This window comes from Camelus dromedarius, chromosome 24 (assembly GCF_036321535.1).
Source record: "Camelus dromedarius isolate mCamDro1 chromosome 24, mCamDro1.pat, whole genome shotgun sequence".
Taxonomy (NCBI): domain Eukaryota; kingdom Metazoa; phylum Chordata; class Mammalia; order Artiodactyla; family Camelidae; genus Camelus; species Camelus dromedarius.
This window is the reverse complement of record NC_087459.1, coordinates 31185709-31202176: the sequence shown is the minus strand read 5'-3', so window position 1 is coordinate 31202176 and position 16468 is coordinate 31185709. Positions and strand designations below refer to the sequence as shown.

The 16468-nt window shown below is 56.0% G+C and overlaps 1 protein-coding gene across 2 annotated transcripts in view; it reads right to left on the bottom strand.

Moving 5' to 3' along the window:
* Positions 1 to 16468, bottom strand: part of RADIL (Rap associating with DIL domain) — a 78083-nt gene that overhangs the window by 12111 nt on the left and 49504 nt on the right. For both annotated transcript variants that reach the window (XM_064478726.1, XM_064478727.1), the window contains 4 exons: positions 8623 to 8870; positions 7136 to 7768; positions 5009 to 5046; positions 533 to 693 (listed from right to left, as the gene is read on the bottom strand). In XM_064478726.1, the coding sequence (XP_064334796.1) occupies positions 533 to 693; positions 5009 to 5046; positions 7136 to 7768; positions 8623 to 8870 (1080 nt within the window). The remainder of the gene's footprint in view (positions 1 to 532; positions 694 to 5008; positions 5047 to 7135; positions 7769 to 8622; positions 8871 to 16468) is intronic.

The following is a 16468-nucleotide window of genomic DNA, read 5'->3' as shown; positions in this document are numbered from 1 at the left end:
CCCCGTTCCAGGACCCCCGATGGCTCCCGCCACCCTTGTCAGACACACGCCAGCTGAAGTCCCACTCGGCCAGCCAAACGCCACCTTCTCCACGAAGCCCTCCCAGACAGCCAGTCACTCTCTCACTTAGTGTTTTCAGCACTTTATGCTGCATTTCATAAATTCTACAACGCTCTTTCCCAGGTTTTAATCTCTGAAGTCAACACGCATCACACAGCCTCATAGCTCTCACTGGCGATGTGTTCCTTGTAAGGGATGGTGGCCTGGGGCCGGCGCACTGCATTCTTTCCCCTGGTGCTCGGTGAGTGACCTGCGTCCCCTGGGCCTCCCTGGGAGGAGCAAAGTGGGGCTGCGTGAAGTCATGGGGGGATACAGTGCCAGGGATGAGAGGTGGCGAGTTAGCCAACCCCCACGTCACCTCCCTCTTGGAGGAAGCCCCTGACACAAACCCACTCTGTTCTGGGGGCCAACGCGACCTGAGACAGCCAGGTGACACCCACTCGCCCGCCTGGGAACAGCAGCACAGCCATACCTGTGACATTCAGCTCCTCCTCCAAGCTCTGCATGTAGAGAGGACACTTCTGCTGGATGAAGTACAGCAGCTCCACCGAGTTGGACATCCAGAAGAGGATGGGCTGCAGGTCTGGAGCCAGGCCGGCCATGGTAAAGCTGGCCGAGGAGAGGGGCTCCTGGCTGCCGAGACAGAGACCAAGAGTTACACTGGGACCGTCACCCAGGGAGGCCGAGTCCGCTACTCCCTGCACGCAGGGACATCGGACACTCACAAGGACCGCCACAACCTGTCAACCCACCCACGTCAGGCTGGGAAATTAGATACAGATCGATAATCTGTTGGGGCGCATCCCCCACCAACCCTCAGAGGAAGGACCACCCCGGCCACAGCCACTGGTAAAGGACCCTAGTAAGTGCACTGTTCGCATCTCCTCCCTCAGAACTAGGTAACGGAGTGGCTGTGACTGCAAACAGCCAGCAAGCTACCTGTGGTATTTGAGAACGGGAGACACCAGCATCCGTGTCTGGTTTAAGCGCTGACAGAGCAAATAGTAATGTAACGACGTGGGGAGGTGGGCAGGCAAGGCGAGCCGAGCACTGCCTCCTGAGAGCAGGAGGTCAGCGGGAGAAATTAGGAGTCTGGGATTAGCAGATACAAACGACTCTGTGTGAAACAGATAAACAACAAGGACCTACTGGACAGCACAGGAAACTATATTCAGTATCTTGTAACAACCTAAATGAAAAAGAATATATATACACACACGCCTGAGTCACAATGCTGTGCACCTGAAACTAACACAACATTGTAAATCAACTATAGTTTCATTAAGAAAAAAGGCCACCTGCGGAATGGGAGAAAATATTTGCAAATCGTACATCAGATAAGAGGTTAGTTTCCAATATATATAAGGACCTCCTACAATTCAAAAGCAAAAAGCCCAATAACCCAATTAAACACAGGCTAAAGACTTGAATAGATAAGTCTGCAGAGAAGACAAGCAGCCAGCCAGCAGATGCAGGAAAAGGTGCTCACATCCCTAACCATCAGGCAGAGAGGAGTCAGAACCACAGCGAGGCGTCACCTCGCACCGGGCAGAATGGCTTCATCGAGAAGAGCAGAGACAGCCGACGCTGGCGAGGACGTGGGGAGGAGGGCCCCCTCATGCACCACGGGTGGGGATGCAAGACGGTGCGGCCACTGTGGAAACCCGTATGGAGGCTCCTCAAAAAATTAAAAATGGAACTGCCATGTGATCCAGCAATCCCACTTCTAGGTGTTTGTGCAGAAGAAGTGAAATCAGGACCTCCAAGAAAGATCAGCGCCCAGCAGCCGCTGCAGCACTAGTCACAGCGTCCAAGGGGTGGGGCCAAGTGAAGGTCCACCGACAGAGGGGTGCATAAAGAAAATCTGGCTTATAATACAATGCGACATTGTGTGGCCTCAAAAAAAAGAAGGAAATCCTTCAACATGCAACAACAAGGATGAACCCTGAAGACTTCATGCTCTGTGAAATAAACCGATCGCAGAAGGACAAATACTACATGACCGCACTTACATGAGTATCTCAAATAGTCAAACTCCCAGAATCAGAGAGGAGAACTGTGGTCACCAGGGGCTGGGGGGGCAGAAGAGGGAAACTGCTCTTGAACGAGCATGAAGTCTTGGTTACACAGGGTGGATGAGTCCTAAAGCTCCGCCCTGCGACGCGTGCCTACACGTAGAGGCGCTGTAACGGGCCGTTTTCACGTTGTGTTCTCACTCGGCAAAATAAATAAACATAGGCCAGATCAAATCAATGGTGTTCCGACACAAACCATTTTTAAAGCCCACTGGGGATGCCTATAGAAGAGAAATTATTACCTTTCTGTATTATTATTTTCTTATTACTGAAAACAAAATCAAATGCATTTTTGCTAATAAAAATTAAGTGAAAATGAAAATAATTCAAAAAACTTCAAAAACAATTCATGAGTCGAAGATATTTTAAAGTATGTATTTGCAAGAATAAGGAAATAATAAAGACGTTAATGGAATAGAAATCAAAGGAAAAGTAAACAGAAATAACAAAACTGGTTCTTTTAAACAGATAATAACAGACGAATGTCTGGGAAGAGAAACCAAACCGGGGGCTGGGGGGAGGGTGTAGCTCAGTGGTAAAGCACATGCCTAGCAGGCACAAGGTCCTGGGTTCAATCCCCCGTACCTCTATTAAAAAAATTCTTTTGATTGAAAAAAAGGAAAAAGGAAAAGACAGGAACACTATAGGAATCAAACAAAGGGCTTTCACTACAAATATATTTGAGATAAAAAAGTCACAAGAGAATATAACGAACAATTTTATTCCAACAACTTTGAAAACACATGCAATAGATAATTTCCTAGGAAAGCAGAAATTACCAAAATCAACACAAGAAGAAACAGAAAACTAAGCCGTAATCATTACAGGAATGGGAGCAGCAAACACAAGCACGGCCCAGATGCTTTTCCAGGTCACTCCCAGGGACCTCACCTCCGACAAGCTGACTCAGAGAACCGAGAACAGAGACAGCTGCCCAATTCACTTCTGCAAACCTTGCTATGAAAATCAGACAAGGACAATACAAAACATAAATAAATGCATAGGCCACTTTTACCTATGAATTCAGATGGGAAAACCCCAATTAAGGTATCAAATCGCATCTCACCATGCTAACAAAACTAACACCCGTGAAAGATTTAATCCCAGGAATCCAGCTGTGGTTCAGAAAACCTCTGAATGTGGAACCCACACGCACAGGTTCAAGGGGAAAGCGTGTGACGGCCATAGACGCAGAAAAAGCATTCTGTAAAACCTAACGGTCATTCGCAATTTTAAAATCAGCACACGACATAAGACCCGAAGCAAACGGAACGAAATGTTCATGTTGAATTCCGGCGTGAGTTCAGGGATGATTGATGTATTCTGTACTTTTCTGTATTTTGGAAGTGATTTATAATTTAAAAGTAAAAATAAAAAAGAGCATTCACTAGGGATGGACACAGAGCTGCTTTAGGCCCTATGAGCACAAGTTCTAGGATACACAGAACGAGCGGGAGCTGCTGAAGGCAGGCCTGGTTCCTCCCGCATCGGGGCCGCGCCCCAGCAGATGGGCGCTGGTGGGGAGCAGGAGCTCAGGAGGACGAGGGTGGGGCCAGGCACCCCGGAGGACCCGGCTCCATCACCTCCAGGGTACCAGGCCAAGAACAGCTGCCTCACGCAAACGTACCCTCCCACGAGGAACCTGAATGATGCAGGACTCCGCGGCCTGAAACGAGTGCCCCGCCACCCACTACCGTCGAGCTGGGGGCCGAGCCCAGGTCTCCCCGCACAGCCCTGGACTTCGGGGCTGTGACTCAGGGCACAGGCACATGGCGTCGCTCTGGCTCCAGATGCCAACAGAGCACATCTGCGGGTGACAGGAATTCTGCTCAACTCCCAGCCTGGCGGGGCAGCTGGGGGCCCAGAGCTTCACTGTTGGGACCCAGGCTCCCATCTCCCGCCTCCATTGGAAGGAGGGTGGAGATGCTTCCTCCTGCTCCCCTCACAGGACCGCGGGTGGAGGGTGCATGCAGGCAGGCCCAGCGGCGGTGAGCTGTGGACACGGACCATCCTCACATGCCAGCTCACATAACCAGGAATGAAGCAAACCCCAACAGATGCGGCGGCACGACTGAAGGCCCTGCCAGCCCTGAGCCCACGACAGTGACCGCGTGCAGCCTGGCTCCTCTTGGGCTGTCACCACAGGTGCATGGCCCTAAAATGGGACAGGCGGTGTGGCCCCTGCAGTGCGCACACACATGACGGACTTCCTGGGGCTGCTTTCCCGCGGCATCTGGGTGATGCTTTTAGGCTCCGGCGCAGACGCGGCACAAGGCTGGTGGGCCTTTCGCCGTCACTAAAAGTCCACGGTGCGGACACAGTGGCCGCTGCCATGGGGCGGCGGGCTGCAACCACCTCCTGTGCTTACAAACGAGCCGCACAAACGCATCTCCAGCCTCCGTGTGAAGGCAGTTCTCCATGGTGTCCGCTCAAGGGCAGGCTGGCTGCTCACAGGATACGCTCAACTTTATTGTTAATGCCAAATGGCTCCCCAAGTCCCACCTTTGGGGCATAAGAGAAGAAATAGTGCTTTCTGTGAAACAGACACTGGGGAGCAGAAATGTACTGCCTGACAGCAAAACCAGGAGTTGTACGTCTCCCTAAAGAGGCCGGTTCGCGTTAACAGAGTAACGATGGCAAGTGAAGGAGGGGAAGGCTTCCGAGAGGGTCTTGCCCACAGTCTTACAGATGCTGAAGAAACTCCCCCAGCACAGAGCCCCCCGGGTGGTGATGAAGGAAGTGGAAACAGCCCTCCGGGGAAGGAAGGACAGTCTGACAGAAGCAGGAGGCCGACCCCAGAGCTGCGGGGGCCCTGGCTCTCAGCTCCTCGGGGAACCAGCTGCCTGGGGGGGCGGTGAGTGACGGATACTTACAGGTGCGCCTGCTTCTCTGCCAGCTCTTTGGTTTTCTCCTACAATCACGAAGGGGGAAAAAAAGCAAACATGAGAAAAACAGGATGCCGCGGGATGTGTTCGGTGAGAGCAGCACGGACAGAGGCTGCCCATCTGCGCAAAAGCACAGCAGCCCCGTTCCAGGCATCCCGTCCTGCGCCACTCGCTCTCAGCCACCCGGGGAAGAGTGTTTTTCAGTTTGATGTGATTTCCTTCACTGAATGTGCCCACGCATTTCCTGCGAGAGCAGTGCTTCACGGCCGTCTCTCTTACATAAGCACTGGCCATTTTAGGAAGGGTAAAGACAGGTCAAACGAGTATCGGAATGAGGATTCCAGCAACACCCTTGTGGCTAAGCTTCACACGCGCAGTAACAATGGGCAGCCCACGTGTGCTTGAATGTTTATGAACATGTTCAAATGTCCCAATAGGGCCTCAGGTCAAGCCAACATTTTCTGCCCCCTTTAATTAAGAAATCCTTCTTGCTTCAGCAACAAGTTATCTGGCTAAGTGTAGCCCTACTTGTGACCCTCTCACCGGTCTCCTAAGATGCGCACGTTGGTCAGGAGTGGATGAGAAACCCAAGCATGGAGTGGAGAGAAGGCTGCTGACGCCTTGGAAACACACAGACAAGTGAACCTCAGGGGCTCCGACAGACCAGCCTCGAGGCTTCTCAGTACCACAGGGGGCAACCCAGGCTCGAGACCTGGATAGGGTGGTCCCCCTCACCGAGCCTCAGTTTCCACGCTTGCACAGAGGGTGGCGGTGACCCCAGTGCACAGCAGGGAAACCGAGTGCTCCGGCGGGACGCGGCTCTCCCCCCAGGAGTCACTGACACTCCACTGCCACGGCATTCTCCGCTGAGACGCGGGACACGCCACCGACGTTGTCAGGGTTGTTGTGAGGATTAAATCAAACAGCATCCGATTTACCAGTGAGGGTCTGCACAGAGCAGGCTCAGGAAAGGACAGTGATTCGTGTGGAATTCAGAGTGTCTAAGCCTCAGGCCACTAGGTCACCACCCACCCAGACGCAGTCAGGCATCCACCCTGCAGAGTGCGGCTACCCCCGCACACAGCTGCAGGGAGGGGAAGTGACCACACACGCCCAGTGCCACGCGGGGCCCCGGGCACGCGGCTCGGATGCAAGCGACGCACACAGGCTGCTTGTACCGGCCTCTGGGCGTGGCCGCCCTCAACGGTTCACTTCTAAAAAGCTGAAGGCATTTTAAGTGCAGGTTTCAATCTGAGGGGCCGCGCCGGTGTCCGCACAGCCCAGGGCTTCCCCTTCCTCACGTCTCGGAGGTGGGGGGCCGCGGCGCGGCACTGCGCCTCAGGGACCTGCTCTCCCTCAGCCGTCATGACCAAGACTAAGGGGGTCTCTCCGAAGGACTGTGTGTGACTACCAGCCATCTTTTAGGTCCCAGGGAGTCCGGCCCATGGAGAGGCAGGAGAGGGTGGGGGGCTGAACGTGCGGGGCTGCAGCGCTGGCTCTGGGCCTGCGGACAGGCTGTCTGCGCCCAGGCACGAGGCCCACCTGGTGCTCCCGCACCCAGGGGCTGCGTGGTAGTGCCTGGAGTGCGGGGGGAGGGGTGCCACCCACACGCAGTAGGGGAGGCCAGGGATGCTGCCCAAGACCCCACAGCACACAGGTGGCCCCACAGCAAGGAATTCTGCCTGGACCTGCAAGATGCTGCGGTCCAGAGACCGTTCTGGGGGATATTTCAGTCCACAGCGTCGACAAGATCTGGCCCCATCACCCCTGACAAGGGATCTGCAGGGGAGTGTTAGCAGGGGGAGGAAGCGGGGGGCACCCAGGCCACCTGGGGGCTGGCAGGGCTGGGCCAGGCCAAGGGGAGGGACATGGGACCAGAGCTTGCGAAGCCATGGCCGACCCCACAGGGTGACGGGCCACAGCCAAGACCCCGGGCTCCCTCGGTGGTCCTGCCCCCTGACCGCCGGGCGGGCAGGGAAGTACAGACAGGCAGGAAGGCTGGTCTGGGTCAGAGGTGGAGCTCGCCACGTCCACCCCAGGAGCCACAGCCCCCGCCTGCCCCCCCCCCACGGCTGAGGCACCCAGACAGCAAGCCGCCCAGGCCCCGCCACTGACCCAGACCGTCTCGCGGATCGTCTTGGCTATCTTAAGCAGGAGCTGCCCGAACGAGCCCGGCTCAAGGCGGGTGGCCGAGTGCTGGACACAGAGGCAGAGGAGGAAGGCAGGGGTCAGCTTGTGGTCATCGCCGCCCGGCTCGACCAGCGTCATGATCCGCTGCAGCAGCGTGTCCTCCATGTCGGGCTCGAACTCCAGGTGCAGCGGCCGCGGCCGGGGGAGGGCGGCCCGCTCGGAGGCCGAGGCGCCCCGGGCCCGGAGCACGGTGCCGCACATCCGGCAGCTCTGCGGCACAGCCCGGAGGCGGGCCAGGGCCTGGGCGGGCAGGGGCTGGGCCTGCGCCGGGTCCTTGAACAGCAGCAGGTAGTAGAGGCCCAGGGAGAGCAGGTCCCCGTGGCGCAGCGCCACGGCGCAGCCCCCCACCTCCGAGAAGTTGACCGACACAGGCGCCCCAGGGATGGGCTCCAAGACCAGCCGCGGCCCGGCCTGCTCCCCGCCCGAGGGCTGGCGCCGGCGGATGGTGCAGTGCAGGGGCAGGATGTCGGGGGCCGCGAGGTTGATGCTGGGCTTGCTGGAGGGGGTCCTCTGGCCCACCGTGTGCCGCTCCCGGTTCAGCACGTACACCAGGCTGTCCTGAAATGCAGACACCAGGCCTCAGGGGCAGGACACCACTTGGCGCTGCCGTCAGTGGTCCCTGGCACCTAAGCCTCCCTGGGCCGCCCACCCAACCTGCTGCTCGCTCTCAGCCCTCCCACTGGGCGCCCACCCATCCCCAGGGGAAGTTCCAAGGGCAGCCTCGCTGGCACACCATACACCCAGGGTAACTCCAGTTTTGAGACGTGAGTGGCCAGACCAGGGTGGACCTGGACACAGGTGCCAGTTTGCAGACCCAGCCAAACCCACCCAGGTGACTGTGACGACCCCCTGCTCAGGACCTGAGCAGCAGAGCCTCCCTACATCACAAAGGGTATGTGTGTAAGATGGAGCAGGAAGTGGGGTGGTGACATGTCAGCGCCAAGGGCAAGACCCCTCAGGCCAAGACGTCTCCACAAGGGGCATGCTCGCTGGAGTAGGAAGAGGGCCTCCTCAGAGAAAGCTGCCCTAGGGGCCCCGAGGGTATGCCAGGCCCGAACCCCAGCCTGCGTGCGCCATCGCCCAGGCACCTGCCACCCTCCGGGGAGGCTGCAGACTCCCCCAAGGTCAGGCAGGAAAGGGGAGGCTGGAAGGAGCCTGGTGCTGGGTGAGACCCGCACTGGGATCGGTCAGCAAGGAGCCAGGGGACCCCTGCACAGGGCCCTGCTGTCTGCACGGAGAGAATGCTCTGGAAGCAGAGTCTGGGGAGGCCCCCACCCTTCTCTAGAGTCTAGGACGGGCCCAACGTGGTGGTCCCCTCAGCCCACTGTCACCAGAGCAGCCGCAGCCCCCCAGCCCCCCTGCTGACTGGGCCTTCCATCTGAGGAGCCGGCCGAGGCGGGAGCTGGGCTCACGTGCTGCTGGCTGTAGCCCTGCAGAAGGAGCAGGTGGGGCGACTCGTAGAGGGAGCAGCGCATGGTGTCCTGGCCAGGCTCCTCGGGGCCCCGGGCGGCGTCCAGCAGGGTGGTGGCTGAGCTCAGGCTGGTCTCGCTGACCGTGCGGCGCAGCCGGGGTAGAGGGGGGCTCTGAGTACCCCCTGAGGCTGGGGCTGGGGTCCCCTTGGCGCGGCTCCGCTGCAGCCTCCGGGCCTGGGCGTTTATCCCTGAAACAAGCAGCGCAGGGTAAACGGAGCCCGCCCCAGGCCCACCTCCAGGCCCTGCTCAACTCAGATCTCATGGAGCTGCTCCAGCACTGGTCACCGCTCTACCAAGCAGGCCTGGAGGAGGCCACAGCACTCTGCCCCCTGATCACACCCTCGAAAGGCTTGGGCACCTCCAGAACTCCCCTGAAGGCCAGGAACCCCAGCCGTCTGCGTCCCCTGGTGCCCTACAGGAGCCAGATGGGGTGCCCTAGCTGCACCCCCGCCCCCTGCCTCTGACCAGCCAGCACCACAGCCTCCCCCCCAGACACCAAGCCCACTGCAGAATCTACTCCGCCGGGTCAGCGTGCTGGGGGCACCGTGGGCATCACTCCAAAACCCTGACCATCAGCCCATCCTGTCCTGGCAGTGCATGCACGTATGCTCTAATTAGATGAGACGAGAACCATTCATCGTCCCCCCAGTTTACACGGAGGAAGCAGTCAACTCCCCACGTCATCCCAGCCCACTGAGCTGGCTGGTCTCCACCCAGAACACGGCTGCTCTGTCTGGGCTGCCTCCAAACCGGCCAGGTCAGAGCGTGTGCACACACAAACACAACTCATAAAGCCTCCTTCTACACATCGAGGACACGCTCTTTTAAACTAACAGTGCATGAAAGCTGAGAAGCCCCTGGAAGTCACGGGCACCCGTCTCCATCACCACACCGTTCTCCCCCGCCCCCCCGCCCCCTGCTGACCCCAGGGCTTCCCTTCTGAGCCTCTGCCGGTCCCCTCACACAGCCTCCTTCGGCAGCGGCCCTTCCTATAGCCATCCCAAACAGAACCAGACCAAGCTGGAGGAAGCGAGGTGGGCGGAGGGTGCTGCCTTACCGGGAGCTGGCCGACCTGCCTTCCAGAAGAAAGCCTGCTCCTCTGCAGCCCGCGGGGGCCGGGGCTGCGGGAGGAGAGCCGCCCAGACGCAGTGCGAGCTGTCTGCCCGCTGCTGCAGGGCCCGCCAGCGACTGCCAGGCAGGGAGCAGACGGGGGCTGGGGGAAGGGGCCGGGGGAGGGGACTGCAGGGGAAGGGGAGCAGGTGGGGCAGGGGCCAGGCATGGAGGAAGAGGTGGGGGTGGGGGCGGGGCGGGCAGAAGCCAGGCGGGCCTGCCCCGCCCCACGCACGGTCTCACCACTGCACAACCATGGGGCCATGCCTCCAAGAGTACTTTAAAAACCAGTCCGAAGCAATGTTCTTGCCCCAAGCTTTCCCTCCACCTAGGATGGAGCCGCAAGAGAGGACGCCCCTTCCAGGACCCAGACCCTCTCCTCGTAGGCTCCCAGGGGCCCCCAGAGGCCCTGGACGAGGCCCGAGCGGCCAGGGCCAGCGTCCCCTGGGACTGCAGCAGACAGGTGTGGGCACAGGCTCGCAGCAAACTGGACCCAACTCCTCCAGCTGGGGTCCTGCACTCGCTCGCAGACGGCCCCACCCCGTCCACAGCAGCCGTTCTCCCCAACCTGTGCTCAGCTCTGCCCTGGAGTTAGAAATAGCGCCACCCGGTCCAGCACCCCAGGCCCCTCCATGGAGGCGGGCTGGGGCTGCCAGGAGGGAGGTGGCAGCAGCTCATGGCCACGGCCATGGGCCGCCAACAACAGCACAGCCAGCAAGCATGCAGAGCAACCCACAGTGCACAGAGCAACCCACAGCGCCCAGCAGACTCGATCCGTGCACACCCCGCTGGCGGCACAGCCAGGAGAACCGTCACACGTGTGTGGACACCTGTGCGGGGACATCCACTGAACCACACGAGACCCTCCGCGGGGACCGTTCACACACAGGAGGGACACGCGGCAGGGGAACAGGGCCCAGCGTGACCTGGGGCCCTGGGTGGGGAGGCAGGTGGGGAGTAGCCCTAGGGAATGAGACCTCTGTTTATGTGCCTAAAACAGCACATGAAACCCCACTGCACACGACTCATGGTTTGCAAACGTGACATAAAGCTATTTTTAAAAATATACAAAAGGTACATAGTCAATTCAAGAAATGGCCAATGGCCACCACACAGTGGGGAGGGACTGAGCCGGGGGGTGCGTTACACAGTGCACTGGAGCTACAGGACCTGTGCAGTGTCACACCCTGCACGTAACAGAACGTACTTCATATGTAACTTTGTGTGATGTTTTACTCACTTTATTTTTAAAAATGCAAATGTGATTAAAAATTTTTATGTCAACTCTGGAAGGTAGGTACCCAGTTACATTCTCTATAATTTATTTTTTTTTAACTTAAAGTGAAAATCATAAATTTTCGCAGGCCTCCCACACGTGCACAGCTTTCCGGCTGCCTGGGGGGCAGGCCAGGGGACCTGGCGGGGGGGCCCCGATGAGGCTGCCGGAGGCCACCCTGGTCCCAGTGAGCAGCTCCGAGGAGGGACGTGGCTTCCAGAGGGCTTACCAGGATGCCGCCCCTCCCACCCCCGCCACCGCCGCCAACGTCTGGTCTTACTTCAGTTTCGCATCACAAGATCCACTGAGCTTGGATGGAGGGTGGACAGTGGGGGACGGTGGCCTGTGGGGTGTGAGTCTGGGGTGCTGAGTCCAGGGTCTGTGCACGGGATCTGGGGCATTAGTTACAGTGGAGCTAGTGCCAAGAACAACGTCACCCCAGCAGCCTCGCTACCACCAGCTCGAAGGAAATTCTTTGACAGACACATCGCAGAAAAGCCACTGTCCCCCGGAGAAGCGGCGCTCATGGAACAACAGTGAGTGGGCAGCAGCGATCTCCCATGGAAAGTTCTTCATCTTAAAGGAAAGCGCCCAACCTTGCCCCTGGGTGCAGGGGACGCGCTCCGGGGCTGGGAGGCCAGGACACGTCCATCTCTCCACCACACTTCCACCGTGAGCTGGGCTGGACCGGCCCGTCACTGGACACTGTCCTGCTACCAGGTGACTGGGGTCAGCGAGGTCAGAGGTTCACCTGGTTCTCCGAGTCTGAGGGACACCCGAGAATCTGTATTTTGTAAAAGCTCCCAGGAACTCAGCAGTCAGGAGAGGCGTGGCTGCTCGGGCCGTCTCCCTCCCCCAAAGCCCTGACTGTCTAGAGAAATCCCGCAGGGGGGAATCAGAAACCCACGGAGCCTCAGAAAGCACACCCAGTTGAGAACCTACCATCCTTATCTGCGTTTTCAATGTCTGATTCTCTTCTGCAGGTGAATGTCTGTCAGCTCCCGGGAGCGTGGCAGCAGTGAGGCTCCCGCCTGCCCGCTGCACGAGGCACGCCTCGTTTTACCGCACTTCACAGATGCTGCGTTTTACAAATCGAAGTTCTGTGGCACCCCTGCGGCGAGCAGGTCCATCGGCACCGTTCCCAACAGCATCTGCTCACTTGGAGTCTCTGTGTCACACTGCGGTGACTCTCGGAATACTTCAGACCCTTTCATCATTTTTATATTTGTAACGATGACCTGTGATCAGCGATCTTTGATGTCACTATTGTAATTGCTTTGGCATTTTTTACAATAAGGTATTTTTAAAGTCGTTCCCCTAGACCCGATGCCCTTGCACCCTGCCAGGCTACGGCGCAGTGGGAACGCCACTTCCCTGCACGGGGACCTGGGAAGTCGGTGTGCCGCTCTTTACCGAGGTCCTCGCTCTGCCACGGGGTCTCAGAGGTGCGCCTGCGTCTGCTCTCTGGTCAAAGAGCAGAAACACGCCCAGCAGAGGAATAAGAGGAGAGGCTTCTGTGCCCTGACCCCACTGCAGGACACACACGGGACCACCCTGCTGCCCAGTACTGGGCTCCAGACCCAGAGGCACAATGACTACTTTCCCACAATTTAAGAGAATAATACAACCAGGAGATACTCTGAAACAACCCTTGCTCCCCTTAAAGGAATCATGTTAAGTCACAGGCCCTGATGGGAGGTTCAGGGTCTGCCCTGCCACTCCTGGACCATGTGTCTCTGACATGGGACCCAGGAGGGCCCTCACCTGCAGAAGGTGTAACTGTGAGACAGGAACAGTGTCCGCTCACAACGGCCACGTTTCCAGGAAGGGGCTGAGCTCCCCTTTCCCGGCAGGGGCTCTGGCTCCCTCACCCGTGGCCCCCACTGGACTGACACCCGCCAGCTCTCGCCTCTGCAGGGCAGGGATCCGTGTTCCTTATCCCCTGAGCAGAGGCAGCCGCCCGGGCTGGGGAGGAAGAGGCGGGGGGCAACCCCCCGGCCACACGGTCTACACACAACCCTCCCCCCTCCGCAAGGAGCAGGTGCGCACAGAGGCCAGGGCTCTGGGTACTAGGGCGGCAAAATTAACACTGAAAGCAGCTGGCAGCTGCCATCAGGGCTCTCGGCACCAGCTCTACGCTAGTTCCAGAACAGCACTGGAAAGAAAAACACCGCTCTTTTCCTGAACGTCAGCAAGTTCAGGACAACAGATTCAACCTGCAGCTTCTAGCTCCAATGCTGTTTGCGCTTCTCTCCCAGGAATCTGAGGGTTTGCAACCATGTATACAACTTGGGAGAGTTTCTGTTGCTCACACCCACACCAGGGCTGGAGGAGGTCTCAGAGATGTGGTTCTGATCGGCGATGAGGGGACAGATGTTCCTGCCTTGGGATGTTTTGCTAACATGGAGGACACAGACGTCCCTAATAACAGCTGGGGTTGCTCTGCAGTAGTCACTGTGAAATTCAGAGGTCAGATCTGCCTTAAAGAGGGCTTTTTAAACTGGAATGCCTTTTCTGGGTTAGCAAAAGCTGTGGGATGAAGCTCTAAGTCAGTCAAGCAACCCTCAATGTTACCTTGAAGTTTCCTGTATTTGAAAACCCACCTGAGGACGGCGAGCACTAACCACTCCGCGGCCGGCCTCGTCCGGGGCACTGCACACTTAACTCCATTTTATCCTCACAATAAACCCTGCAAAGGGCCTGCAGTGAGATGGCAATGTTACCTGCCTTCTTATGGTCAATCCCACCACTGACAAATAAAATTCTTAAAAAAAAAAAAAAAAAGGTCTATCGTACCCCCAGCTCCCGTTAGGGACACAAGGAGGCCTGCTGTGGAGGCCCTGTGCTGGAGGCCCCAGCTAGTACAATAAGGGAAGAAAAACACGTGAAAGGTAGAAGAATTTCAAAGAAACACATTCCTAATTACCTTGCAGACAATGTGACTGTGTACATAGTAAATGCAAAAGAATCTACAGATGAACTATCAGAATTAACAAGTGAATTTAGCAAGGGAGCGAGATACGGTGAGTATGAAAATTCAACAGTGGTTTTAAATAGTAGAAACAAAGAGAAAAAAGGGTATAAAAAATGATACCAGTTATAATAGTGTCAAGAAACACAAAGCAGCTAAGGACTAAATCTACCAGAAGATGTGCAAGATCACTCCGCTGAAACTACACAACACTTTTGACAGAAGTTAAAGAAGGCAGAGGGAGAAAGACAGACGCACCCGGTGAGAGAGGACGTGGGGCGGTCAGAGCCCCTACACACGGTGGGGTGGCCAGTGCCAAGCAGCTTAGAGACAATCGTTTGGAGGCACCTCCTACCTCAGAACACAGGCACGCCAGGCCCGCCACCTCCACCCCGCGCGCACTCAGCAGGGATGCACGCAGCGTCACGGGACCTGCAGAGGAACGCGTCCACAGCAGCAGGACTCCTAACGGACCCAAGCTGGGATCAACCCAAGTGCCGACCAAACAACAGGACGCCCAAACCAACCTGGTCCATTCACATGGTGGACTCCTGCATGGCAACGGTAATGCACAGGCTCTTCTAGAAGCAAGAATTACCCAAAAAAAGGCCAGCCACGAAAAGGTACATATGATTCCGTATCCAGGAAATTTAATTAGAGCCAAAACTAAACTATGGCTTTAGATGTCGGGGAAGCTGGGTCAGGGGCTGATGAGCAGGAGGGCAGGAGGCGGCAGCCGGTGCCCTGGTGATGCGCCCACTCTCCTGACGCAGGTGCACGCACTTCCTGAAGGTTCCCTGAGCTGCACACTCACAACGCGGGCACTCTCCTGTCTGTACCTGCACATTGATGGAAAGTTTCCTCGTAAGAGGGGACACCGACGTGAAGATTATCATACACAAACTTCAGAATGACGCTTAGGCTGTTTAGAGATAAAACACACCTTGAATATCTGCAGAGAACAGGAAATTATAAACAATAACACCAGATTTGAAAAACAACCAGCTGGAACTTCTAAAATGAAGAAAGACAGGAACGGAAACTACAGCTTCAGTGCAGCAATCAGACACGGCAGGAGAGTCTGTGAACTGAGATGTGAGTGAGAAGGCAGCTTCCGGGGCGCAGCGCAGAGAGCCAAGGAGAGGGGAGAGGACACGTGAGGGGCTGAGAGGCACGAGGACTGGGTGCGGGAGAGGGGACGGCTGCAGGGCAGAGCAGCAAGAAGGGGGCAGAGGCAAAATCTGAAGAAGAGAGCGCTAAGAATTTTCAAAAACTGGCTGGGGAAACTGATGCACAGATTCATGAAGGCCAACGAAAAGAAAGAGCAACGTCACAGGGAAACTACCGACTAATATCCTTTACGCAGAGACGTAAAATCTCCAAGATATGGGCAAACATAGAAAAAGGATTAGACACCATGACCAGGTGGGGTTTACCCCAGGAAAGCAAGGTTGATTTCATACACAAAAATTGATCTCTGTTCATATGACATCACTTACATGTGGAATCTAAAAAAATGATACAAACTGTATTTACAAACCAAAACAGACTCATGGTCATAGAAAACAAACTATGGTTACCAAATAGGAAAGGGTGGGGGAGGAATAAATTAGGAGTTTGGGATTAAGAATACACATTATTATATATAAAACAGATAAGCAACAGGGACTTACTATGCAGCACAGGGAACTATATGCAATTTCTTGTAATAACATATAATAGAGAAGAATATGAAAAGAAAAAGATACATATGTATGTATATGTGTAACTGAATTGCTTTGCTGTACACCTGGAACTAACACTGTAAATCAACTACACTTCAACTTTCAAAATTATATTAAAAAGTCAATCACTGTAATACACCGTGTTGACAGAGTAAAAGACCAAAATGAAATGGTCATGTACTAAATGCCACTGGATCATACACTTAAAAATTTTATGCTGTATGAATTTTACTTCCATTTTAAAAATCAAGCTTTAAAGACCCTAATGGGAAAGGCAAAGCCACACAGCTCTCAGAAGGGACGCGGGGTCGTGTCTCCGTGCCCTCGGAGGCAGGGGAGGACTTCTTGTGCAAGACAAAAGCAAAAGAGTCAAAAGCATTAACCATAAAGAAGAGAACTGACAAAGCCACTATAAACAGAGTTCAGAAAGCTAACTCACATATCACTGATAAAAGCCTAGAATCTGAAACAAAAACAAAAACAGAAACAAAAGGACTAGAATCTAGAATACAGGACTCTCACAAATCAATAAGAAAAAGACTAAACAGTAGAAAATTACGCAGAAGAGCTGCCCAGGCGCTTGGCATCGCCGGCGGAGCTGCAAACTAGAAACCTGGGTGGCCCCTTCAGGTGAAGCAGAAACACGCAAACTCAGCGCCCAGGCATCGGCCTCCCCTCGCTGCCGGCGGCCAGACCCCAGGCCCA